The 27,732-nt window shown below is 50.2% G+C and overlaps 1 protein-coding gene across 6 annotated transcripts in view; it reads right to left on the bottom strand.

Moving 5' to 3' along the window:
* The window catches only part of SLC45A3 (solute carrier family 45 member 3), a 47,328-nt gene extending 19,910 nt beyond the window's left edge, over positions 1-27,418 (bottom strand). For 2 of the 6 annotated variants that reach the window (XR_005215103.1, XM_037824902.1), the window contains exons 1-4: positions 27,340-27,418; positions 14,416-14,794; positions 12,787-13,572; positions 11,813-12,078 (exon numbers count right to left, since the gene is read on the bottom strand). Coding sequence is in view for 5 of the 6 variants with exons in the window: in XM_037824902.1 (XP_037680830.1) it covers positions 11,813-12,078; positions 12,787-13,572; positions 14,416-14,587 (1,224 nt within the window). In the remaining variant the exon portion in view is untranslated. Of the gene's footprint in view, positions 1-7,866; positions 9,575-11,812; positions 12,079-12,786; positions 13,573-14,415; positions 14,795-16,940; positions 17,773-18,074; positions 19,926-27,339 lie in introns of those variants that run through there. The other 4 variants (XM_037824899.1, XM_037824898.1, XM_037824900.1 and 1 more) reach the window with 4 other exon arrangements.
* Positions 27,419-27,732: the final 314 nt, after the last annotated feature.

Genomic DNA, 27,732 nt, shown 5'->3' with positions numbered 1-27,732 from the left:
AAAACAGAAATAAATGAGTTGGAGAACAAAACAAACAAACAAACAACAACAAAAAAAACAACAAAATAGAATAAAACCAAAAGTTGGTTCTTTGAGAAGATCAACAAGATTGACAGACCCTTAGCTAGACTGACAAAGTCAAAAGAGAGAAGTCCCAAATAAACCGAATCAGAAATGAGAAGGGGATAATTACTACAGATCCTGAAGAAATAAAAAAAATCGTAAGAGGATACTATGAATAACTGTATGCCAACAAGCTAGACAATTTAGAGTAAATGGACAATTTCCTAGAAACACATGAACTACTTAGACTGACCCAAGAAGAAACAGAGTACCTCAACAAAGCAATCACATGCAGAGATCCAATCAGTCATCAAAAATCTACCTACATGGATCACACTCCCTTTATCTAGTGTATGGATGGATGAGTAGAAAAATGGGGACAAAAACTAAATGAAAAATAGGGTGGGATGGGGGGGGGATGATTTGGATGTTCTTTTTTACTTTTATTTTTTATTCTTATTCTGATTCTTTCTGATGTAAGGAAAATGTTCAGAAATAGATTGTGGTGATGAATGCATAACTATATGATTGTACTGTGAACAGTTCATTGTACACCACAGATGATTGTATGGTATGTGAACATATTTCAATAAAACTGAATTTAACAAAAAAAAAAGTACAATAATGGTAAATAAATACGATTCAATAAAAAAAAAAAATCTACCTACAGATAAAAGTCAGGGCCAGATGGCTTCATAGGGGAATTTTACCAAACTTTCCAAAAAGAATTGACACCATTCCTGCTCAAGCTCTTTCAAAAAATGGAAGAAAAAGGAACACTACCTAATTCATTTAATGAAGCTAATATCACTCTGATACCAAAATCAGATAAAGATACTTCAAAAAAGGAAAACTATAGGCCAATCTCCCTAATGAATATAGATGCAAAAATCCTAAACAAAATACTTGCAAATTGAATCCAAAGGCACATTAAAAGAATTATACACCATGGGCAAGTGGGGTTCATTCCTGGCATGCAAAGGTGGTTCAACATAAGAAAATTAATTAATGTAATTCAACACATTAACAAATCAAAAGGGAAGAATCAAATGATCATTGATAGACACTGAAAAAGCATTTGACAAAATTCAACATCCTTTTTTTGATAAAAACACTTCAAAAGGTAGGAAACGAGGGAACCTTTCTCAATATGATAAAGGGTATATAGAAAAACCCACAGCCAGCATAGTACTCAATGGTGACAGGCTGAAAGCCTTTCCCCCTAAGATCAGGAATGAGACAAGGATTCCCACTATCACCACTATTATTCAACATTATGCTAGAAGTTCTAGCCAGAGCAATTTGGCAAGACAAAGAAATAAAAGGCATCCATATTGGAAAGGAAGAAGTAAAATTGTCATTATTTGCAGATGATATGATCTTATATTTGGAAAATGCTGAGAAATCAATGACAAAGCTACTTGGGCTAATAAACAAATTCAGCAAAGTGGTGGGATAGGATACAAGATTAATGTGCAAAAGTCAGTAATGTTCCTATATACTACTAATAACCTAACTGAAGAGGCAAAAAAAAAAAAAAAAAAAATCCATTCACAATGGTAATTAAAAAAATCAAGTACCTAGGAATAAACTTAACCAAAGATATAAAAGATCTCTACACAGAAAATTACAAAACCTTACTAAAAGAAATCAAAGGGTATGTAAACAGGTGGAAAAATATTCTGTGTTTATGGATAGGAAGGCTAGACATCGTTAAGATGTCAATTCTACTGTCCTAGTTTGCTAATGCTGGAGAATGCAAAACACCAGAGATGGATAGGCTTTTATAAAACGGGGGTTTATTTCACTAAACAATTACAGTCTTAAGGCCACAAAGCATCCAAGGTAACACCTCAGCAATTGGGTACCTTCACCGGAGGACGGCCAGCGGTGTCCGGAAAACCTCTGTTAGCTAGGAAGGCAGCTGGCATCTGCTCCAAAGCTCCGGCCTCAAAACGGCTTTCTCCCAGGACGTTCCTTTCTAGCAAGCTTGCTTCTCTTCAAAACATCACTCCCAGCTGCACTCTCTTCCTCCCCCTGAGTCAGCTCATTTATGTAGCTCCACCGATCAAGGCCCACCCTGAATGGGTGGGGCCATGCCTCCATGAGAACATCTCATCAGAATCATTGCCCGCAGCTGGGTGGGGCACATTCCAAGCAAATCCAACCATCACCAAAACTTCTGCCCCACACAAGACCACAAAGATAATGGCATTTGGGGGACACAATACACTCAAACCGGCACATCTACCCAAACTGATCTACAGAGTCAACGCAATTCCAATCAAAATTCCAACAACCTACTTTGCAGACTTAGAAAAGCTAGTTATCAAATCTATTTGGAAGGGAAAGGGACCTCAAATTGCCAAAAACATTTCTAAAAGAGAAGAATGAAGTGGGAGGACTTACACTCCCTGACTTTGAAGCCTACAATAAAGCCACAGTGGTCAAAGCAGCACGTACTGGCACAAAGATAGACATATTGACCAATGGAATCAAATCAAGAGCTCAGAAAGAAACCCGCAGATCTAGGGTCAACTGATTTTTGATAAGGCCCCCAAATCCACTGAATTGGGACAGAACAATCTCTTCAACAAATCTGGTTGGGAGAACTGGATATCCATATCCAAAAGAATGAAAGAGGACCCCTACCTCACACCCTACACAAAAATTAACTCAATGTGGATTAAAGACCTCAATATAAGAGTCAGTACCATAAAACTTCTAGAAGATAACACAGGGAAACATCTTCAAGACCTAGTACTAGGAGGTAGCTTCTTAGACCTTGCACCCAAAGCACAAGCAACAAAAGAAAAAATAGGTAAATGGGAACTCCTCAAAATCAAAAGCTTCTGTGCCTCAAAAGACTTTGTCAAAAAGGTGAAGAGGCAACCAACCCAATGGGAGAAAATATTCAGAAACTATATTCTGATAAGACACTTATATCCAGCATATATAAAGAAATCCTACAACTCAACAACAACAACAAAAATGGGCAAAAGATATGAATAGACGTTTCCCCAAAGAGGAAATACAAATGGCTAAAAAGCACATGAAAAGATGTTCACCTTCATTAGCTATTAGGGGAAATGCAAATCAAAACCACAATGAGATACCATCTCACACCAATAAGAATGGTTGCCATTAAACAAATAGGAAACTGCTGGAGAGGATGCAGAGAAATTGAAACTCTCATTCATTGCTGGTGGGAAAGTATAATGGGACAACCGTTGTGGAAGACAGTTTGGCAGTTCCTCAGAAAACCTGACATCGAGTTACCCTACAATCTGGCAATTTCACTTCTTGGTATGTACCCATTGAAAGCAGTGACATGAACAGACACCTGCACACCAATGTTCATAGCAGCATTATCCACAATTGCCAAAAGATGAAAACAATCCAAGTGTCTGTCAACAGACGAGTGGATAAACAAAATGTAGTATATACATATGATGGAATACTATGCAGCAGTAAGAAGGAACAAGGTCCTGAAACATATGACGACATGGATGAACCCTGAAGACGTAATGCTGAGTGAAATAAGCCAGACACGAAAGGAGAGATATTGTATGTTATCACCAATAGGAACTCCCTGAACAATGTAAAATCAGTGTCTTATAACGTAGAATATAGGGAAACTAGAGACAGACAGAAGTTAATGAAGGGGGAATGATTACCTAACATGTACAGATATGTTAATGAGGGTGAACTTAGAGGTACAGGGATGGACAGAGGTGATGATTGTTCGTTAATGGGATTATAAGTATCTGTGCCACACTGAAGGCAAACATGATTGAAAGGGGTTGTTTAAAGGTATGTATCCCATAGATTAACACTACCAATATAAATAAGTGCTTGCATGATCTATTTCTAAGGTATGACACTGATATAAAGAGTTAACAACAGAATGTATATGGGAAAAACTACCTATTACGTATCATAGACTCTGTTTAAATAGGAATACCTTACCAGTACCACACTAATACTAGGGATAAATAATTAGGGGCTGATAAGAGTTTTGGGGTGTTTGGGGTTATGATAATTGTTTACAATTGAGAGTGACGATGCTTGTACAATTAAGTGAAGATAATGTGAGACAATGATTGTTTATCTTGGACAGAATATATATTATGTGAAATTAGGAACCCCCCACTTAATAAATCAGGACCTTGATCTTGAGGCTTGCTCTTGTGAAACTTAGGGCTATAAATGGGAGGCTCAGCCTTCCTAAAATTGTGCCTGAGAGTCACCCCCAGAGAACTTCTTTTGTTGCTCAGATGTGGCCTCTGTCTCTAAGCCAACTCTGCAGGTAAGTTTACTGCCTGCCCCCCTATGTGGGACATGCCTCTCAGGGGAGTGATTCTCCCTGGTGACATGGGGCATGACTCCCAGGAATGAGCCTGGCCCTGGCGTCAAGGGACTGAGAATGCATTTTTGACCAAAAAGGGGAAAAGAAAGGTAACCAAATAAGGCTTCAGTGGCTAAGAGATTTCAAATAGAATCAAGAGGCTATCCTGCAGGTTACTTTTATGCAAGCTCCAGCTAGATATTCCAAATGGCCACAGTATGGCAAACCCTCATCAACAATAGTCCCCAAAATACTAAAGAATACTTAGGTCCCTATCTGAATCTCTATAAAAGTTCCACTTGCTAAGTGTACTTTTCTGAAACTTAAATCTTCCAGAGTGCTCCCAAGACGGATAATGTTGACACCCCTTTTCAATATGAACAATTTAGTGTTTTCACTGCCTCGACATCCCTGAAGATTGAGAAAGTGATCAAACAAGAGGGAGGAGTAGCAAGGGACAAGATAGGATTTAACAAAGGATTATGAATATTGAATCTTTATATAAATTTTTTTTTAGTTCCTAGGATACTAGACTAGCTAGGAAGTAATAACTGACATGGTGGAACTATAACCCACAACATGCTTTAAAATTTGCTCTATAATTACTTGTTAAATCTTACTTTGAAAGTTATCACCTGTCTGTATGTATGTTATACTTCACAATAAGGAAATAACTGAAATGGTGGAACTTTAACCCGTAACATTCTTTGAAATTTACTAACTACTTGTTAAATTGTACTTTGAAAGTTATCACTTTTCTGTATATATGTCATATTTCACAATAAAAAATGTAAAAAACAAAAAACAAAAAACAGCAAAACAAAAAACCCAGGGATGAGAATATCTACAGGACAAGCAACAAATTTCTTTAATAAATAAATTGCAAGAAAAAAAATAAAGACTGAAGAGTTAACTATAGAAATCATAAGCGATTTAGGGGACATAGCAACCAAATGCCATGTATGGAACTTATTTAGATCGCCATTTAAACAAAAACCGTGCAGAAAATTGATGAGATGGGGAAATGTGAACATTACAGGATATTTGATTATATTAAGGAATTAGTAATTTTAGGTGTGATAAAGGTGATGTGGGTTTATCTTTTATTAGAAGTCCTTATCTTTTAGAGATACATTCTGAAATATTTACGAATAAAATAGGATGTCTGAGATTTACAAGAGGGTCAGGAGAGTATATGGGAATATTGGTGAAACAATGACAACCCTGAGCTGAGAATTGTTGAAGCTGGGTGATGGGCACATTCGCGTTCATTATACATAAGTATTTCTCTTCTTTTAGATATATTTGAAATATTTTGTAACTTTAAAACAGACTTTTGATTCACATCCCTTACTGGATATATCCTAAGGACAAAAGCAACTACAGAGATTAATCTTAAGTTGCATGTAGCAGCCTTATTGTTAGCAATAATGTTGGTATTGTCACTTTTGAAACTCTCATGTAGACTGAAAGATGAAGCAAATAAATAATTATATTACTATGGTTAGGAACCAAAAATTTCAGCATGAACAATTAAAATATAAAATGAAATATACAAAAACCCTGCTGTCTTTAATTTGACTTGGAAATAGCATGAACTGTTTTTGAAAGCTTTCTTAAAAATATGCATTTCCTAGCTACACCCACTGAACAGACCTAGAAACTATGACCAACCCATAGCAATAAGCACCTCTGGAACTAAGAACATGTCACTAACACCAACCAGGGAATCCTTGGAGAATTGGCCAAGTCCATGTCTGAAGCAAGAAATGTTCAAGGCAAACCCGAGTCATCTTGTCATGCCTAAAAGCAAAGAAATATCAAAGGCTATTGGAGTTGTGTCAAAAGAATACAGGAGACACCTTGAAGGGAGTACCATCAGCTCAAGGTGGAACAACTTGAGCCTCAAAAAGAATACTGACTACAACGGATTAAAAGGCAAATACATAAAATCCATGAGTTCATAGTGATACTTAAAAAAACAACCACCTCTTTGGTCATCTTTGGTGGCTTCTACAGCACCAAATCATTGTTCTACAAATTGATAAATGGAAGAATCAAGCATTTATCCTGCTTTTCCTGTGCATATATTTCAGGGTTGCCAACTATTTGATGAGGAAAAAAGTTTCTTTATAGAAAAATCATACCTGATAAATACAGGAGTGACAATTAGAAAATCACCATTTTTGCAACTCCTAATGTAATAGGATCTAGGCAATGATCATCAATGGCTTAGGTGAAGCTGAGGACAAACTTAATAATGGATGGATTAGGCTGCCACCAATTGAACCTAGTGATCCATGTTAACATCACCAAATGTGGGACAAGACATCAAATCTGAAATCTAATCAAGACTCTAGATCTTATTACCAGCTTACAGGAAAAAAGGTGTGTGGTGGGGGAGAAGAGCATCTTAAGGCAGTCAGCCAAATACAGAATGTGAATAATTCTGCAGGAAAAGTGAATTTCTTCATAAATAAATGGCACTTAAAAATCTGTTAGAGATTAAGTATAAGAGACATAGCAAACGCAATTTATCTCAATTGAATCCTGATTTGAACCCAATTGGAAAAAAAAAAAAACATTTTTGAGACAATTGGGGAAAATTGTACATGGACTAGGAAATAAATGAGGAATTACTGTTTACTTTGCTGGATATTTTCATTGCATTGTGATCAAGTTTTTTAAAATTCCCCTTTCGTAAAGGAACATACTGAAATATTTATGGATAAAATGAAATTGTATCTGGCATTTGTTTTAGAAATATCCCAGAAAAAGCAAAAGGAAGGAGAATAGATGAAACACAAGATGGCAGGATGTTAATAATTGCTGAAGCTGGGTTCATTTTACCAGGCTCACTACTTGTACAGGTTTTAAAGTTTCCATAATAAAAGCTTAAATAAAATATGAAAGATTAAAGAATAATAAAGTTAGCCCTTACGTGAGCTTTAACTTCTCTGACCAGTCTGGATTTTAAGGAGCAGGAAGGCCAGTCAAGGTTGGAAGGAGCAGGGAGGACCCTGCACCTGCCCCGACCCTGGCAGGAAGGATGAAGGAGATGGAAAACACTGGTGGGCTTGAAATCTCCACCATGCAAACGCAGGCGTTCTCCCTTTTCCCTTGTTATGGTTGATAATAGGTACTTACTCCATCTCCTTGGCCACATGGTGAGCTCTTTGAGAAGGAAAATGTCCATACTCTCCTACATCTTTTTCGACCCCCTCTCAATCCCCACCCTCTTGCCCCACCCCACAATTTCACTCAAAAAACCTCAAATCCAGTGTCTTTTGGTCATGCCTAAACACTGATCAACAGCACAACACTGGTCTATGGCTCCATCTGCTGGTTGATGCTGGGAACTGATGCCACCAAAAGCTAAGGGTCACTAGAGTTACTTGAGGATAACTTGAAAGAGATCTGCTCCTTCCCCCTTAGAAAAACTATGCACACACCAATTAAACATATAATAATCCTTTAATTTCATCACCATAAACATTATACTCTGATTGCTCACATACAGTATAAAATATTTACTCCACTAAATAAATAAGGCGTAACGTTATTGCAAAGGGCACTTAAGTCCCCGAGATAAGACCTCCTTAGCCCAGGCGGGGGTGCTCCTGAATTTCCGTGTGGGATTCCCCAAGCACAGACATGCCCTGGGGACTTAGACGGACAAAGGCTCGAGGAACCTGTGCTTCTGGTCCCACGTGGCCCCAAAGAGAAGGCTGCGGAGCCAGCGGGGAAAGGCAGGCTGGGCAGCTCCTTGGTCAGCCCAGCCTTAGAGAGCAGAGGGGGCGGGGAGGGCTGGGCCCGGCCAGGAGCGGAGGTAAGGGGAGCCGCTGAGACCCACGTGCCCCCTCCTTGAGTAACAGCATTTGGGTTATCAGTTGGGGTGAGCGCAACTTCCAAGCTCCTGGGTTAGGCAGTTTTAGGGGCCAGAGAAGTCACTCCTGAAGGAGATTCTGGCAATGCTGAGCCCCAAGATGAACTATCCCAGAGGACCCAGGGTCTGGGAATCTCACCCTACCCAACGCCTAGACCCCTACACGGCAGAACTGGGAGTTGATTTCCTTCCACTTTGTTAAATAAATAGGTTAAACATTTAAAGGCCTGTTCCTATGATAGGAACACAGAGAACAAAAAGCCACACCCTGATAAAATGTGGGGTGGGGGAGAGATGTCAGCAGACAGGCAGTGCTGTGTGGGGAAGGGAGAGATGGAACCTTCCGCCTTCCCTCTCCCCTTTTATTCTTTCAAATCCTATGGGAGACAGTTTCAGACTAGAAACTCCCATGTAAGAGCATCAGTGGGGGAACCCACAGGATAAGGGAACTTGGAGATGGGAGACCAGGTGGCTGAGTTTATGCAGCTCCCCAAATCCCTTCTCCGTGTATGACTTGAACAGAACACTAGCTGTTAACCTGAGCCTGGGTAATGCCCCCTGCAGTCTTGCATTCCAGTGCACGGAGTTAATCACATGCTTTGGCCTTCCGGCCTCCCTCTAGAAACACAGACTGAAGGGAGAGGGAAGAGAGGAGCACCCAGTCCCCTATCTGGCAGCTATGCACCTCAATGCCACGGGGTGGCTGCAGAGTCACACCACTTTAGCAGCAACAGAAACTGGAGGGCCAGCCCGGCAGCCCTCTGGGGCTAACCTGAGACTAGAATAGGAGGATTTGGGACCCAGCAGGGCAGGCCCTCCCTCCATGGGTCAGAAGTGCTCTACACTGAGTATTTGGCCAAGTCACTCTTGTCAAATACTACCTGTGTGGCGAAGTAAATGGCCACCACCCCCAGGCCCGCAGCCGATACCATATAGGCAGTGACAGACTGGCTGAGCTGGACGATGGAGCCCATGAACAGGGATGGGGCCACCTGGGACAGCAGGAAGGCACTGTCTAGGATGGCGAGGTCCAGGCAGATGCCCCGGCCCGGGATGGCTCTGGCCTCCGACGGCTCACCCACCACCACACGCATGGAGACGTCATAGGCAGAGGCCCCACAGAGTGCAGGTGGGGGTGGGAGCAGGCCGCCGCCTCCAGCACCCATGTGTCCATTGGGGAAGGGAGCTCCAGACTTGGGGCCCGGCAGGAAGCTGGTCATCAGGCTGTCCTCACTGCCACCACCTCCAACATCCCCTCGGTATTTGGGCAGGAACACCTGGGGGTGGGGGGTGAGAAGGGGGGACAAGGACAGGTGTGTACCCAGGCACTGGGATCTCTCGGCTGTGAGAACAGATCCTAGCCTTTATCCCAGGGACTGGAAGAAACCAGGCAACAGCCCTTAATGAAAATTAGGCAGCAGATTAGAAAATACGAGCAGACCCTGGTTCATCTGAATCTAGTCAGGACCCTCCTCTGAAGTGAGTGAAGGGTGGGGGGTAGGCAAATCTGAAGCCAAAGTCTCAGTCTCCTCTAGCCTCTCCAGAAAAGACAGGAGGCAGACAAACTCAGTATGCAGGCTAGGAAGAGAACAGAAGCCTAAGGTGAAGGAAAAAGTCACAAGAAAAATGAAGACAGGTAAAAAGAGATGTATACAAATAGAGGAACAAAATCCAAGGTGGCCCTAACCACCCACTCTACCCACAATGGGCTTTCCTAACCCTTCTTCCTTCCTGCCCCCTACTCCACCATCAGGCATCTAGAAATCCTCATTACCCTGAGCAGAGAAAAGCTCTGCTCCCACCGGGCTCCCAAGCCCCAGCTGGAGTTGCTGCCCTCCTATCAGGTCCTTTGCCTCAGCCCCAGGACAGGGAAGACTTTACAGGCTCAGCCCCTGGGAGGAGAGAGGCACTTGGCTGCTCCCCGTCTTTGGAGCAGGATGAATGGCCCTCTCCCCAACCCCCACAGCCCCACCTGCACAGCGTTGAAGCCCCGCAAGCTTCCTTCTTGCTGCCTGCCTTACAGCAGGGTGACCTGTGTCCGGTTCAACCCTCCCTGCCCCTGCAGCCTGAAGCCTCCCACTTAAGGACTGGGGAGAGGGACTCCCCCTGACATTGTACCCCTGCACCCAGCACAGTGTCTAACACAAGAATTCTCGAGTCAGCTGCATGCGAGAAACGGGAGTCACAGCAGAGCTCAAACATGCCACCACGAAGCCTGACAGCTCATCATGCAGCTTGACAGGTCAGCACTGGAAAGGGCAGATGTTGTGCGGGGCCAGTCTGCCATCACCTGCTGATTGGAAGGGGCCCCCCAGACCTCTCCTCTCTGCCTGCTGTGCTCTGAAAGGCCACTGAGGCTGGAGCCTGCAGAGGCCCCTGGGGACAGACATGTTCCCAGGTTCAGAGGGAGAGCCAGCCCCACGTGTTCCCTGACACAACTGCATGTGCCCAGGCCTGGCCACTTGACACTAGCCCCCAAGCCAGTGTAGATGCTGAGGAAGGACCAGGTTCCCTCAACTGAAAGTCCAGCCCCTCCCTCCACGGCCACCTACTCAGTTTACCAGCCCCCAGCTACTCTATGCTGATGTATTTATCTACAACCCACTCGTCTCCTACAAGAGGCGGGACAGGTCTTCTCCACAGTCCAGAGGCTTCATGAAGGCAGGCCTGCCCCTGCTTCTCCCTTGGGGCCCTCCAGCTCCATGCCCCACTCAGTGAGTAGTTCAGTGAGGCCAGTGGAGGGGATGGGGGTGGCCCCACCATCTGGGTCAGGACGCTTCCCATGAAGGGGGCTCTTGGAGGGGCTGGTTAGTGTGAGGCCGAGCAGGAAGGAGGCCCCCAGCTCACACAGTGCCCCAGCGAGTGGTGTCAGGCAGGTGGGTGCTCAGATCCACTGTGGGGACAGGGGAAGAGGACAGAGGCAAAGGAGTGAGGCAGGAAAAGAAATGAGAATTAGATAGAAAAGGAAGATAACCCAGAAAGAGAGAGGGCAGTAAGGCGCCTTCCCCATCTTGGAGACCAAAGCAGGACGTGGTTAGTCACACTGCCTCTCTGCTCTCCCTGATAAGATGATGGGGAGATAAGATAATGGAGAGATAAGAGAATGGGGAGATAAGAGAATGGAGAGATAAGATAATGATCCAGCACCAGACCATTTCCACTTGCTATTGGCTGAAGCAGGTGCCCCCAAGGTCATCTGATCCACCCCCATCCTCAGGGTAGACCAGCACCTCACCCATCCCAGACTGAGTTATCTAGGAGACTCTTCAGGATTCCCAGTGAAGGCATTTACATTTCCTACCACGTTATGTTCTAGGGCTTTATAGCCTTGACATCAGGAAGTCATTCCCAGCATCTAATCTAAACCCTTTTTCCGCAGCCCAAGTCTCTGGCTCTGGGGCCAGGATGGGCTTCCTGTCTGATTCAAGAATGCCTTCTCCAAAGTCCCTTGACAGACATGGGGTTCCCCAAACTCCCACCACACCCCTGCTCCGCCCAGCGGCCCACACGGGTACCTGCTTCTCGCGGTGGTAGAGGGAGGCCAGCGTGTAGGGCAGGATCTGCAGCGCCGAGAAGGTGAAGCCGGTGAGGGCGGCCGAGGCAGTCACCACCGTCACGCTGCGGGACAAGCACGTGGTGCTGGCAGCCACAGGAAAAGCCACCACGCTGGCCAGATACACTGTCCGGGTGCCAAATCGCTGCACCAGCCGGTCCATGACCAGAGAGAAGACCAGGGAGATGGCACACTGCAGGAAGAGCCCCAGGCTGCCCATCCGGACCCCTGGAGGGGGAGAGGTCAGAGCAGGGTGAGGTGGGGAAGGGGCCAATACGGGATGGGAGGGGGCTCAGAAAGGGGCAGACACCCATGGTGCAAGACCTGATGTAGACCAGACCTCCTCCCCTGCACTCTCCTCACTCAACCTGTAGCACTGGGAGTCTAGATTCTTCCACGGCCCTGCAGAGAATTTGGCCAGGGCTTCTGGGTAAGGGCAGAGGAAGTGGATGATGGTCTAGGGCTTTAATGGGAGCTACAGTTTTGGGGACAGGAGGGTGAGAAGGAACACAAAGAAGATTCGGCCACAGGCTCCCAGAGTTCCAGAACACCTAAGCTGGACATGCTAGAAAGTCCATTTAGAAAGTCAGCAGAGGAGCAGAGGGCATGCTGAAGTTGGAGCCAGGTAGACCTGAGATCCAGCCTTGACCCCTCCACTCCCTGTAGAGCTTGAATGAGCTCAGCCTTTCCTCCTGTCACATTGGGACAGTGACGGATCAAACAGAACAGCTGGAGACTCTATCAAGACTACAGGCCAAGCTGCCCTACACCCACGAGGAGCTGGGTCCTCACACCAAATCCCTTTACTGATGAGGAAATCAGGGCCCTGAGGGGAACAGCAATCAGCCCAGCACATGCTGTGACATCTCCCTACCCACAAAACATTCTCTGGAGAGCAATTCACACAACAGCCTCTGCTGGCTGCCGAGCTCTTACCTTCATCATAGTGTCTCCGGGCCTCGGTGCCTGGCTCAGCTCTGGGCACACCCTGGTACAGGCCCTCGCCCACAAAGTCCGTGTAAAACAGCGTGAAAGTCATGACGGCCGTCCAGCTGCACAGCTCAGCCACAAAGAGTCGGCGCAGGGCGCGAGGCATGCGGCAGCAGAGCTGGTGCAGCCGGGGAAACAGGGTGCCCAGGTTCTGGAAAGCCAGGCGGACGCGGCAGGGGCAGCAGCGGGGTGGCATGGTGGGGGCCGACAGCCCTTCGGCCGGCTCGGGGGCACCCAGCGCTGCCTCCTCGGCCACAAACAATGTGGCTGCCATGCAAGTGAGGAAGATAAGAGCAAGCAGGCCAAAGAGGCACTCTTCCTGGGTGCCCAGGTAGGGTGCCAGGGCACTGGCATCCCAGTCAATAGCGGGCAAGAGGTAGCCAAGACAGCCGCCAAGGCTGATCATGAAGGCGTAGACGGAGAAAGCCTGGCGACACTGATCTGGGTCCCGGAAGAGGTCAGAGAGCAGGGCCTCCAGTGGCGTGAAGCACACCTGGCCACAGAAGTCCAGCAGCCCCACACCCAGGATCAGCAGGGCCAATTCCAGGGGCCTGGCATCCTGGCACAGCAGCCTTGCCAGCCAGCCGGCCCTCGGGATGAGGAGGAGGCTCAGCAGGACGCCCAGGGACAGGGCCCAGATGAAGGGCCTCCGGCGGCCATAGCGCCCGCGCCACTGGTCACTGGCTGAGCCGAGGAGTGGGACCGAGACCAGGCCCAGCACCGGGCCGATGCCTGCAGGGAGGGCGAGTGGTGAGAGTCAGTGACTGGAACCCGCAGGGACGGGGAACCAAACCTCCTTGAGAAGGATGGAAACAACGAGGATAATATATGTTGAGGGAGGGCATTGTGCTAGCTACTGTGCTAAGTATTGCACGGGGCTCTGTAATTCACTCCTCACAACATAGGTATTACTACCCCCACATTTCCAAATGGGGAAACTGAGGCGTGGAGCAACTGATCAGTGACACTGGCACAAAGGCAGTAGGGAAGGCTAGAGGCAGGGTTTAGACAGACAGCCTGGCTCTAGAGCCTGCTCTCCTTTTCCAGGGACTTCCCAAGATAGTGACGACTTGCCTTTTGAGGCTTTTGCAGAACTCAGTCACAGAGTCAGGAGCCCACCTTTTGCCCTGGGAATAAGAACAAGCCCTGGCTGGGAGACTCCAATCAAGTCCCAGCTCTGCTAATCAGTAGCTGTACAGCCTGGGGCAAGTCACCTAACCTCTTAAAAGCCTCCGTTTCCTTCTCTGTAAAGTGGATAACCTCAAAGGTTATTGTAAGGATTCAATGAGATAGCAGGTATAAATTATAAATGAAGGTTGGGAGTAACTTCCCCAGAGTCTCCCACCAGCCAGAACTGGTGTAGGTGCCAGGGAAGCAGCGGTGACAACAGGACATCCCTGTTCTCTTGTCTTTCTCTTGGGGAGCCTTCTGCCCAGGGTCACCCTTGTCTCCAGCAATGCCCACCCACCAGGCTCAGGGAGAGATGGCAACTCCCTCTCCCTCCAAGCAGCTGTTTGGGTAACTCCTGGGCAGCACGGATCTGGGGCAGGGGGGAAGGAGGGTGTAGTAACTCACCCAGCACCATGGTCATGAACTTCTCCTCTACCCCCACCTCCAGCAGTAGGGGAGGCATGTAGGTAATGCCTGCGGCCAGGCACACCTCCAGGCCGAAGGTCAGCAGGTTGACCAGCAGGAGCTGGGCTTTCCGATGCTGCAGCAGGCGGCTCCCCCACAGCCTCTGGACCATGGTGGGCTGTTCAGGCACTCCAGCCCTGCTTCGCCTCCGTGCTGCTCCAGACGTGGAGGCCTCTCCTCCTCAACACCACCAGCTGCCTAGGACTCAGCCAGGAGCCCATGTCTGCCAGCCCTTTGGTCCACGTCCAGCTTCTCAGCCCATGCCAAACGCCTGCTGCTCCAGGGCACCTCGGTGGGGACACATCTCATCACTCAGATCCTGAAAGGGCAGGGACAAGCACCGGCACACGCAGAGTTAAGCCCTGGGAACCGGGCCTCCAGGATTTGCTCTGTGAATTCTCTGAATCCTGTTCACTCCCAGGCCAGCAGCAAGGTGTCACCCCCTGCTGCCCAATCAGGAAGTGCATGTTACTATTAGCCTAAGGCTGACACAACTAATAAGGTAAATATGATTTTTAAATCTCAGCACACTCCAGAGCCAAACACATGTGGGTTATTCTCTGCTTTGGAATATCTTTGCAATTGCCCTTGCCTGCTAATATGGAGGGGAGGTGTTGGATAAAATCAAACCACCTAAATTCCCAGTTCCCTGTCCCTGCTATCAAGGTGTCCCTGGAGACCCTCTGCCAGGCCTGCTTTGTTTGCCTTTCTCTCTCCACTTCCCAAAGTTGGGCTGTTCAATTCCCCTTTGTTAAGAGGAACACTTCCTATTGCACGCCGCCTGGTTATGGGCCACGTTGCAGTATAACTCCCACCCCCAAGGGCGAGGCTGGGGAAGGGAAGAGAGGCTGCGGTTTGTCCAACTGGGTTTTTAACCTGCCACTGAAACCTCTTAAAGAGAGCTCCCCTGGAGGAACCCAGGCCTGAAAACTTCTCCCTTGAGTTTCTCCCCACATTCAGTGTTCACGGGGAAGAAAACATTCCCACCAGGCTACCCAACCATCCAGGGACTGTGGGACCGTTCCAGGTCCCAGCCTCAAAGGGGCACGAAACCACAGAACCACGATGACACTGCTGCCCACCCTGAGCAGGCAGGGTTTCCCATCGGTCCCTGGGCAGCCCTTCTCTGCTCCCCCAACAGCCCCATTCTCAGGAGAGACGTCCCCACGCCTTTTCCTCCCAGCCCTGCTTCTAGGCAGAGGGAATCACCACGGCTGTGGTCCCACTGGGTGAGCCCCACCCCTGACAGGTGGCCTCTGGGTCTCGCTTCCTGACAAAGGCACCCATGGCAGTCTGCTCTGCCATCAAGTCAGATAACAAGGGTGGGCTTGGTGAGAAAAGGCGAGAGACCCCTGATCTGTCATCCTTCCCAAAATGGGGATAGAAGGCAGAGTTCACGTCACTCATGCTGGCTGGAGTGCCTTCCCTTTGGTCACCAATTCCATCCCACAAATGTTGCTGAAGAGCAGCTATCCCCATGCAAGGTCTACAGTGGCTAAGGCCCTCCCCCCAGTCCCAGAGCCTCCCTGGAGCACCCCCCAGCCCTCCCTTGTTCCTTCCTCCAATCTCAGCGTCCCATAAATTGACACTTCAACTTCTTTTATCTTTACAAATGTCTCTACATTCCATGGGCTGTGCATGTTATAAAGCATGTTGCAGGTGCTCTCTTTGCTGGACCACAGAGAGATCAGATGGCCACCACTCCTGGGTAAGATGTGTACATCCTATAACCGCCTTCTGGGGCTTTGCAGCTGGTAGACCAGAAAGGAAGGGACTTCAGATAAGACTGGACAACCTGCAGCCTCTTTCCCAGGGTCCCACTCAGACCCACACCAGCCACTTTGGGAAGGGACCCAGGAGTCCTATGGGAGCACAAGCAGGAAGGTAAAATACCAAAGCACCCTGCCCCCAAAGGGGGTGGTGGCCCAGACATCAGTCTTAGCCGGGCTGTTGTGGGTTCAACTTGAACCCCTCCCCAGTTGTTGCATTTCCACTGTACCTCCAAAAGGAAAGCAGGAAGCTGCAAAGAGAGACCCAGGGAGGTGCTATCCACTTGGGAGTTGCAGTTCTGGGTCAAATGGCTTCCAATCCATTCTACTCCTCACCCTGGGGAAGTCCTGGACACTGACCTGCTCTAGGTTTTCAAGGGACCAGGTCCTCTCTGAGCAAACAGAGACTTTGTCAGACTCTGCCTCACCCAAAATCCCCCCAAGCTGTGGTTGCTCCCTGTTGTTTTAAATAAAATTGCAGCTCTCCAGCAACCATTAATCACCCTGCCTGCCTCCCTCCCTTAATCCAGCTCCCCAGTCCTTCCAGGAAGGAGTAGGTCTCTCCTTAGCCCACATGGGAAAAAGACAAAAAAAGGTGAAGAGAGGAGATTTCCTTTCCTCCTTTTACAGCCACACAGGTTGTCAGCTGCCCCTCCCTCCCCGAAATGCCTCTCTCAGCCTCCAGAGGTTCCTTACCTGGGTACCAGGGCTGAGGCCAGGGGGGGAATTCAAAGGAGTTGGGTGGGAAGCGGGAGGGCTCCTAGCCTTGCTCAGCACCCCTCTGTTCTTAGGTTGCTCAGCCCGTCCTCCCTCTTTCAGTTTCTACTCTGCCCTGCTACCAGGGCACTCTTGCCATTCCCAGACTTGACTCTTTCCAGCTCCAGAATGGTTGGAGAAATTAAAAATTCATCAGAACTCTCCTTCCTCCAAAGCCCCCTTTTCTTCTCCTTATATTTCCCTCATCCCCCACTGCTTCATCCCCACTCCAGGGTCCTCAGGGTGGAGAAAAATACACAGGATTCCCAGGACACTGACTCCAGATGCCCAGCTGTGCCCTCCAGGACCTTCCTGCCTAGAGCACAAAGAGAGAAGCCCGGGCCCTGCCCGGTTCCCAGCCTCAGAAAGATCAGAAAACAAGAAGTGGTTCGGTACCACTTCCCAGCTATCACTTCCGGCTGCAGCCCCAGGGCACACATCCTGACAAAACCTCAAAGTGACAGGTCATTGTTGGGGCCCCCTATTTGGGGCCCTTCTCAGGGATCCAGGAAGGGGATGCGGTCTCATTTTCCTCTATACCCTCCAATCTCAGAGATCATTTTGACTCAAATCCACCTGCTCCACTGCTCCTGGAGCACTCTATCTGTCTGGCAAACAGAAGATCAACCAGAAGAGCCAGTGGAGTGCTCACCTGGGGAGGAGGTGGGAAGAGGAGGGACAGAAAGGGGGAGTCCAGGCTGTCCCGGGGAAAGGAATGAGCAGGCTTCTAGGAGGACAAGTCCCTCTCAAGTTCCAAACATCTCCCCTCTTCTCTACACCCACAGCCACCCCTCCCGCCCCATGGTGCTGGCGGGCCAGCAGGAACACTGGAGGAAACCCAAGACCTCTGGGAACCTTCACAGAGCTTTGCCCCAGGCCATCATCCCCCATCCCCAGGGGCAGAGGGGTTTGCAGAGCTGCAGCCCAGAGAGGCCAGGGGCCCAGGCAAGTTCAGAGAATCTGGATTCCTTCAGCCCCACTCCAGGTACCAGAGAGCTCCGCACCCACCCCAGGGCAGGCAGGGAGCCCTCTGGGACCCACCCCAGCACAAGAAGCAGCCTAGGGAATACTTACCAAATGAATAAACAGCTGAAATGGCTGAAATCTGGGTGGGTTGCTGGGGGGTATCAAAGATGAGAAAGACCTAAGTCCCTTCCACACACATTCCACCAAGGAAATTCCAGCCCTGAACCCCCAAGTCCAGCACTCTTAAGGGTTCAAAGGGGAAGAGGATCACACAGACCCTCCTTGCCTGGAATTCCCAATTATTGCCCCTTTTACCCACTTGAGGTCGGACCCAGGGCAGGGAGTATGAGGAAATGAAACCGGGCAGCAGGAATAAACTTGGCCTGAACGTTCCAAAATTCAAAAGACAGAGTGGAAAAGGCAGGAGGGAAGGCGACCCGAGCCCACTCCCTGGTGGCACCCTAAGGGAAAGCAGGGTCAGAGGGACAAATAAAGAAGCCTTTGAGGCCTTTCAAAGGGGCTGCTGCCACCCCGCATGGCTGAGGTGGAGATGTGGGGGTGGGGGGGGATTCCTTCTGCTGACAGAGGCCAGGCAGAGCCGGGGCTGGGGAGCCCCCACCCCCAACCAGTGTTGGGCAGCAATTCTATGGCCTCTTTATGCAGGCCGGGTGTCCCTGCACCCTGCCCAGGCACATCAAACGGCCGCAGCCCCCACCCTGACCCCGCTGGCTCAGCGACCCTGCTGTCCTCCCTCGGCACTCACAAAGACGGCACTGCTTTCTCACACGCTCCTGCCTGGGACGCACGCTCTTCTCCCCTGCACGGCCACCAGGCAGGGCCCGCCCCACAGAAAAGGAAGCTGGGGATGGGGTAGGTTAGCCCCGAGGAATAATGACTCAGCTGAAGAAAGGGGGTGGGGTCACCGCAGGCCAATCTCCCTAACACACACCCACTGGAGGCTCTGGGGCCCCAGGCCAGGAACTGCAGGTGGGAAGCAATTTACAGGTCAGAGGCAGCAAGACAGCAAGGAAAGGGGGACCCCTGGTCTTCCAAACCAGTCTGGACCCCAGAGGTCTGGCTACAGTTGAACTCTCCTGGGCCCTCCAGGTTGGGGGCAAGAAAGAGAACCAACCGCTCAGATCTGCAGATTCAGCAGCCCAGCATCCCTATCTCCCATTCCCTTTCCTCAGTCTCAGGGAACAAATGCCTTCAGCCTTACTTAGCAAAGCCTGTGGCATCCACTCCTGAAATGAGCTATGCCCACAGGGCAGCTCAATAATGACCTCTGGGGCTGCCATCCATTGGGAAAGAGCTGCACTGGCCAGCCAGGAGACCTAAAAAGGAGCATCCCCGCAAGGCAACAAGTTCAAGGCAATGAGTTCGCCATCATCCAGATGGTGGGGATGGTGCATTCTAGAAATTCTGGGCTGCTAGGGTCGGGGGAGGACAGGATTAGACTGCACAAGGCTTTGATACCTTCCAACCCACGCAGTTCTTAACTCGGGGCTCTAAAACTTCCGAAGCAGCGAAGGTCTGTTTTCCCCAGTCCCACCCTAGAAAAAGGCTCTATAACAGCAAGTCAGTGAGTTGCACAAATAGCTGAGGCTCCCACAGACACCTGAGGACAACCCTTCAGAATGCAAGCTCTCCACCTCTGGGAAATCGTAAGGATAAGGGCCTGGCAGTGCAGGGGGGGGACCCAGCCCCCACCCCAGACACGCTCCCTAGCTCCTGCCTTCCCCAGGGCCCAGAGGCCAGGGATTTAGAGTTCGCCCTGCTGAGCTGTCTTTTCTTCACTGGGACTGGAAGCCTTCTGCTTAGCAGCTTGTCAGAGAGTGAGGGGGCTGCAGGCTGGGACACAAAGGAGGATTAGGGAGGAACCTCTCGGCCTGCAGAGTAATCCATCAAACTTGCTCCCGGCTGCCAGCAGTGGCCCCTTCCCACTCAACTCCCCTTCCAGCTGCTGCTGGCCCCCCACCCCTTCCAGCTCCTAAGCCCTGTCACATCGGGCAGCAAAGAGAATCCCAGGCCCTGGGTGGGTGGGTGGGGGGTGCCTAGGGGGCACACCACAGACACTGGGAAAAGGGCAACAGCTCCCTCCCCACCCCTCACCCCCAATGTGTGAAAACCCAACAGGTGGCAGTGGCTTTGAGGAAAGTTGCTTTTGTTGCCCTGTCTGAGAGCCGCAGCCCAGCTTCTGAAAGGAAACAAATACTGAAGGCTGGGGGAAGGGGAGGGGAAAGGAGAGTGAGGAAGCCCCTCGGGCTGGCACTGAGCTCCCCTCCCCTCTCCAACCCAAAGACAGGGATTCTAGGGCCCACCTGACTCTCTCCTTGGCCAGAGGCAGTCCCGGCCAGCCTAAGTTGTGGCGGAGACAACCTTCCCAAGGGTCACTTGGAAATCCTATGATGATGCACATCACAGATACACATTCTGCCTCCAGGCACCTGGGTCTCCCAAGAAGACTTCCTTTCTGAGAACAGCTGCTAGGCAAGGTCACACCGGGCTTGCTCTCCAAACCAGGACAAAGACCCGGGCTTCTATTCTTCCGCCTGGAGCTCTCTTCACCCCAGGAAGAGAGGCCTCTGCGCCCTGACATCCCCGAACCCTGGTTGGTTCTGTAGTGTGACATGTTTGGGAGCCAGCCTGACCTGGGTTTGCATGCCAGCTCCACCACCTACTATAACTGCGTGACCTTGTTAATTGACCTCCCCGAGCCTCAGTTTCCTCATTTGTAATTAACGAGAGCTGCTGACATTGAGGTTTACTCCATGCCAGGCACTTTTCCAAGTGTTTTAATCCTTCAACCACTTGATGAGATGAGTACAATTAGTGGACCCATCTGACAGGTAAAGAAACTCAGATTAATTCCACAAATTTCATAGACGTGTGGAGTGTTTGAGATAAAGTATGTGAAGGCCCCTCCGACGGACGATGGATGGTGACGTCTCCATTGCCTGGGCAATCTCTGAATGGAGGACACCTAGGAAAAGGAGCTTCCGGTTCCCAAACAAGCGGCAGAGGTCCAGGAAACAGCAGTGCCTTTCGGCTGTGCTTCCGTACCCCTCCCGCCCCTCTCACCCACATTCCCCCCCCCCCCCCCCCCGTGCCTCTTTCAGCCCCCAGTAGCAGGAATGCCAAGAATGCAAACACCTCCCCAGGTGCTGGCCCCAACAGGTGAGCTAGGTCACTGCAGTAGACCTTCCCGGGAGGCCTGAGAAGGGAGGGAGAAGGTGAGATAAAGGTCCCAGAGCTAAGAGGCAGGGTGGCCTCCCTCCACGGAAAAAACATTCACAGTGGCTGATCTAAGTGCCCGGGTGTCCTGCACGTGCTGGATACCTGACACACTTCCTTTCTAATGTATGCAGCCATCCTACAAACTAGGCATTAAATATTCCCATTTCACAAATTTGAAAACTAAGCTGCCAAGAAATTCACATGCCCAAGGTTGAACAGATGAAAAAGGCTGAACGGCAAATTTAAACCATTCAAAAATTCTGCAAAGTGCTCCCAAACGGAAGCCAGGAGACTGCAATCCTGTTTCAGCAACTTTTATAGCTGTGTGGCCTGGGCAAGCCATTTCACCACTCTAGGACTCAGTTTCAGCACCTGTAAACCAAGAACTAAACTAGATGGTACCTAAGGTTCTTTACGATACCTCCATGTGGTCTGACACCAACCTCCTGCACCAGGCAAGTGCCCAGAACATGACATGGGGAGGGGTCACAACCTTCCACCAAGGCGAGTCAGGGGGAACCAAGTGGAGAAAGGCCCCCCGGTGCACTCACCCCATCCTCCACCTGCCTACACACTGCTCAAGCACCGACACAGTGCCAAGGGTCAGCAGGCACCTGAAACTGAGCCGAGAAACCAGGATATCTGAGGGCAGAGTTGCCCTCTTCCCCACTTCCTCCCTGAGTTGGACTCTGCGTCTGGCAAAAATCAGTAACTAAAATCTTTCTCGAATTGGGTCACAATAAATGCTGCCCTAACAAGTGAGTTGACAGTACCAAGAAATCCCCTGGCCCAGGGTGGGGGAAGAGGTAAGTGGGAGGGGATCAAGGGAGCTGGGCACAGTCTCCAGGCCAATTGGATGCCCGCCCCCTCCTCCCACCTCTTCCTACAGCCCCTGTAAACTGAAACCTGACTGGCTTCTGTCCTAGTGAACTTGAACTATGCCAGGCAGCCAGGCCAGACCAGGCAGCACTTCCCCTCCCGGTTCAGTCAATCCTGGTCCCCTCCCTGCAGCCCGCGCCTGCTTAGGAGGTGAGGCATACAGGATGGAGGGCAGGGGACTGAAGAACTGCAGACCTGCAAATCAGCAGAGCCCTGGGCTGGGAGTCAAAGCACCATGGTGCCAGTCTCAGTTCTGCTATGTCCTGCCCCCACCAAGGATCTTCAGTTCAATGGTCCCTGACATCCTTTCAGCCCTGACATTCTAGGGTCTGTGACTGGCCCCATTTAGAACTTGGTGTTTTATAATCAGTGGGCTCTGGATCGGGGCTCAGTTCTCATGGATGTGTATCCTCCAAAACAGTCATTCAGTGTCAAGGTGACAAGGAGCCTCAAAGAGACTTTTTTTTTTGTCCATGAGCCCCAGTTTGCACACCCTCAGTGTATGAGACCTAACATCCGCCAAACAAATGTCAAAGAGCACTGAAACTTATCTTTGCACAGTTAACTACCTACCCATCCAGCCATCCACCCACCCACCACACACACACTTATTGAACTCCAATTAAATGCAAGCCCACTGTGAAGATGCTTGGGGATACAGCAACAATTGATTATAGCTCCCTTTAGTAGAAAAGATAAAACGCAATCACAGTGCAATGAGGTGGTACAAGTGCTAAGACCAAGAGGGAGCTGAAGGTGTGGGGCAGTTTCAGTTCTTCCAAGGCTTCCTTAAAGAGGTGGCTGAGCCTTGGAAAATGAGCAGGGAGATACTATGTAGAAAAGGATAGAGTCCCAGGATGTCCATATGTCCCATCCCTCCATTGGGCCCCTCCCCAGTGAGGTGTGGTGGAAAGAATACCAGACCCCAAATCATGGGACTGACTTTTGATCTCAGATCTGGCCCAGCTATCTGTGTGCCTTTAGATGAGTTGTCACATCTTTCTGGGCCCAGGAAGGGGGAAGTTCATCAGCACTGGGTTCATTTTTGCTTCGGAAGAAGTGGTCACCAGTTACTCCCTGCTTCCTGGACTACCACTCCTTTTCACCTGAACTCTGAGAGCTCAAATCCCATACCTCCTGGAGGGCTCCCTGGAACCCAGTCTGTCAAGGATCTCGGCCCTGTCCCAAATTGCAGCTGCACTTACCAGGCACCCTTCGGGGTTGGAGGTACATTTGGTCCTCGAGATCTCTAGTGTGCAGTCCTACTTCACCACAGTCTAGCCTGTCAGCTCCTCGAGAGCAGACACCACAGCCCCTGCCCAGGTGGGGCCTTGAGAAGAGTGGGTGCACAGCTGATGGCCTTATGGGTGAGGCTGAATTCCTCTCAGATGCGAATTGACTAGAGTGTCTGGGATTCAAGTAGAGCCACACTCAAGATATGTACTCTCAGGAAGCTAGAAGGCCTCATCCTCTGGGATGGAACAGGCACTCCGAGCTGGGACACTGTTTGCCAGCTCAAAGTACACTCAAGATAGGAAGGGCAGGTGGGCCAGACAGCAAGTATTAGAAAAAGAGGGACTGCAGTGGTGGGCTGGCTGCTCCCCAAAGCACCCTGTCTTGCTGGGCATGGTGTCTGGCCTGAGTGGTCCCCGTCTCCTTTCTTCCTGGCTCATCCCTGAATCCCAGAGAGTGATCTCCATACTTTGAGAAGACGGGGATGAGAACAAACATGGATTGAACCCCTGACTGCACAAGCACTGGGCTAACTCTGCAGAATCACAGTTAATCCTCCCCACAACCTTGCAAGATGACTACTAACACCTCCCCTTTACAGACCATGAAACCAAGGCCAATGGGGAAGGCAGACCCATCCCCAACAGCAGAAGCAAGAAGCCCCACAAATCATTCAGGGTTGGGGGTAAAACGGCAGACTTCTTCCCAAGTAGGGGGAATCAGACCACATTGTAGCAAAAGGGATTGAATAGGAAATGCTGGCCAGGCATCAGGACCACCCTGTGATGGCTCTGTCACCAGCCCCCACCCACAATCAGGGATACTTAATAGACCGGACAAAGCTCAACACTCCAGCTTTATTGCTGGGAGTCAAGTGGCATCAGCGTTCGAAACACTGAGGCTGGTACCAACTGGTCCAGCCTCTATCCTCGCTGTCCAGCAAACAGGGCCAGTGACTGTTCAAAGAAAGCCAGACTGGTTTTTTCTTCTGGACACCAGAAAGCAGTGAAAACAATTTCAAGGGGTGGGGAGAGAGGAAGGACATAGCAGAACCCCATTTCAGAGGCCTCCCCTCCCTCACATACAGTTTTTCTAAAAACAATAACAAATAACCTTTCTGCACAGAGCTCTTAACACTGCAGAGTGTATATTTGCTTCCATTCCCTCACAGCACCCTCTTCCAACTTGAGGAGGAAGACATTCTTGGGAGGTGGGCAGGGCAGGAACTTCTGGACTGATTACAAAACAACAGTCACACTGCTTATTGACAGGGGAGAGACTAGGATGTCCCGTCCTGGTGTATTCTTTGCACCGGGCCACAAGTTCAACTGAGAATGTGTCATCCGTAGATTATATATAGTTATGTATGGTTTAATTCCCTTGCTAAGAAACACTGGTTTCTAAGTGCAAACCACAATGATTGCCTCCAATGTCATAAGATAGCAGCAGCTGACATTTATAAAGCTCTTTTTATATGCAGCTACTGTGTTTAGGGCTCTATCTACATCAGCTCATTCAATCCCCATAGTACTATGAAATAGGTACGATTGCCCTCATTTTACAGAGGAGGTTTAAGCACAGAGAGGTTAAGTAACTTGTGCAAAGACAAACTGGTTCCAGAGTCCAGTCTCGTAATGGCTCATATTAACTCCTCGAAGTCCAGGAGAACTTGCTCCCAAAGAAATTAGGTCTATAAGGTCTATAGCAGGGTTTGATTTTGTTTTGTTTTGCTATGAAAAGAGTCCGAGTCTGGACTCCGCTGTACAACTGGTCGCAGGTGACAGACTTAGTTAATAACAGCTAACATTCATTGAATACGTATCAGGCACACAGTTAAGTGCTCTATATGCATTTGGTCCTTATAATAAAGTTATAAGGTAGGAATTATCATCATCCCCATTTTGCAGCCAGGGAGAATGAAGCTCAGGGAGGTTAAGTTGCTTGCCCAATGTTCCACAGCTAGCAGAGGGGCCAAGATTTAAACCCTGTCTTTCTGACAGTCTGGGTTTTTATTCATATATGGTGTTATTAGAGTCTAATGGTCCAGACGGTGGTAGTTAATTCTCCTTCTGGAGTCCTCTGAGCATCCCTTTTCTCTCCAGAGCCCTGATCAGGCAAGGGGAAGCTCAAGAGGAGCCTCCACCCAATGCCTACACCACCCAGTGGCCTGAAAGGGGCTGAGTGCTGCCACCAAGGATCACTGTCCAGCTTCTCTTCCTCTCTAGGGGTTGCTCAGAGAACCAGGAGGGGCAAAGGGAACTTACCACACAGTCCATGAGGAAAAAGGAAATCTTCCTCCTACACACACACACACACACTAAATCGGGGCCTGTATGTCCACAGCTGTATATTCATCCACAGCTGTATTTTTATCTTCAGGCTCATCCTGCTGACTCAAGCTCCATTTTCTTAGCACCCTCTCTTTTAGGAAATCAGAGACCTGGCTCCAGGACAGGCCTGGGGGGAGGAGATAAGGGAGGAATGAGCAATGGGCCTGATCCAACAGAAAGGGCCCTGACCTCAAATTATGTCCCACTCACTCTCTTTACAGGTTTCCTTAGGCTTCCGGGAACATCCAGCCTGCACCTCCTGGGTCTTGTCCCCCTCATCTCCCTCCCCATATGCCAGCTTGTTCCCTGGTATCCAGGATGGGGGCAGGTGAGTCCACACCAGAGCTGTCCCTACTCTGAAAGATCTGTTCATTGCATCAGGAGAGCCATCCTGAAGCTCCCAGGACTCATCCTCCTCCCTGGGCAAAGTTTTCCAGGGGCTCAGCAAGGGTTACTCTGGGTCCCAGTCCACTGGCAGTGCCCAACTGCAGACTCCAGGGCAGCAAAACAGCAGCTGGGCTAGTCTTACTCCCTGCTCTACTGGGATCAGGACTGTATACCAGCTTAAGGGCAAGTCCTCACCAGGTACCCACCAGGCCAAACCCCTCCCCAACCCCAACTCTGGCACCTTGAGAAAAGAGGAAGCACCAGGCAGGGGGCCCAGGGGAAGGGGAAAAGCTGAGCAAGTCAAGAGTGACTATAAGGAAGATGGAGGCTGATTCAGAGGTCAAGGGCACGAGCAGCAGGCTCCAGGGCCTGAGGGGAACAGGAGACTCGGGAAGGGCTGCCTACATTCAGAAAAACGTGCTACTGCCTAAGCCTGGAGCCCTGAGAAACTGGATGCCCAGGCAGGAACACATCACACCTGTTTGCCGATCACCATCGCAAATGAGCTCTGGGAGGTAAGGAGAAAACGGAGGACTCTCTCCCTCACTTCCCAGAGGGATAACCGAGGCCAAGCAGGGGACAGAGCGACTTACACACACACACACACACACACACACACACACACACACACGCACACACGCACACACAAACAGGCTCAATTCTCTGCCCAGGGTGTAGCCCCAGGAGAAGGGGCTCAGTTCCCTTTCCCTCCCTTAATCCTCTTTTCGCCTGCAGGACAACTGGCCCGGGCCTGAGGACCCCGTGGGGTCCCGGCCGCAAACCCCTTTCCCGACTCCCCCAAGTCCCGGACTGTGCGTGCCGCGGTGACTCATCCTAACCCCTTTCCGGTGAAGCAGAGACAAGGGAAGAAAATAAATGCAACTTTCCAAAGAAAACTCTGACGCGGGAGGTTGCAAGAGGAGCGAGCGGCCCGTCTGCCGGGCCCCGGAGCTCCAAGGAGGGGCCGCTCCCCGCCCACCCCGCCGGCCGGCCTGGGACAGCCGGGAGACCCAGGCGCCTCTAATCCAGACCGCCCTCCGCGGAAGAAAGCAAAGCTCCGCGAAGACCCGAGCGGGCGCCGGGCACTCCCCGCCCGGCCCGCGGCAGAGCTGCAGGAGACACCGCGCCCCCGCGCCTTCCTCTCGGATTCGCGCGGGGCTCGGCGCGCAGCGTCCAGAACCATCACCGCGCGGCGCCATCCCACCAGGCGCAAAACGCGCGACACGGCGGCAGCTCAGCCGCGCAGGGCTCCTCCCCTTCCCTTGCCGGGACCCTCTTCCCTGGCAGAGGAGAGGGCACACTCCTACCTGGCTCCAGGCGCACCCTCTCTCTCCCCCACCTCAAGCGCGCCAGCCGGCGGCTTTTAAATCGCCAGGTTACTCCACGGGGGGAGAGAGCATGCGCGCAGGGGCTGCCAGGAGGGGGGCGGGGCGAGGCGGGACGGAGGTCGGGGGCGCTGGAGGGGGTACAGAGGGGTGGGGCTGGTACCCGAGGGAAGAAAGCGGGAGGTCTCAAAGCTGTCTTTGTAGCCGCGGCCGCAACTGGCAGCCCCCGCGCGACTCCCAGTCTGCCCTGTCATTACCTAGGACAGTGCACCGCCCCCTCTGCCGCTCGCCGCCAAAACATTTAGGTAAAAGCTACCCTGCCCCGCGGGGCACCTCCCCTCACTGGAGCCAGTCTGCGACCATCACCCAAACGTG

Source organism: Choloepus didactylus, chromosome 2 (genome assembly GCF_015220235.1).
Source record: "Choloepus didactylus isolate mChoDid1 chromosome 2, mChoDid1.pri, whole genome shotgun sequence".
In the NCBI taxonomy this organism is placed as follows: Eukaryota; Metazoa; Chordata; class Mammalia; order Pilosa; family Megalonychidae; genus Choloepus; species Choloepus didactylus.
The sequence above is the reverse complement of the archived record's forward strand: the minus strand, read 5'-3'. Positions and strand labels throughout refer to the sequence as shown.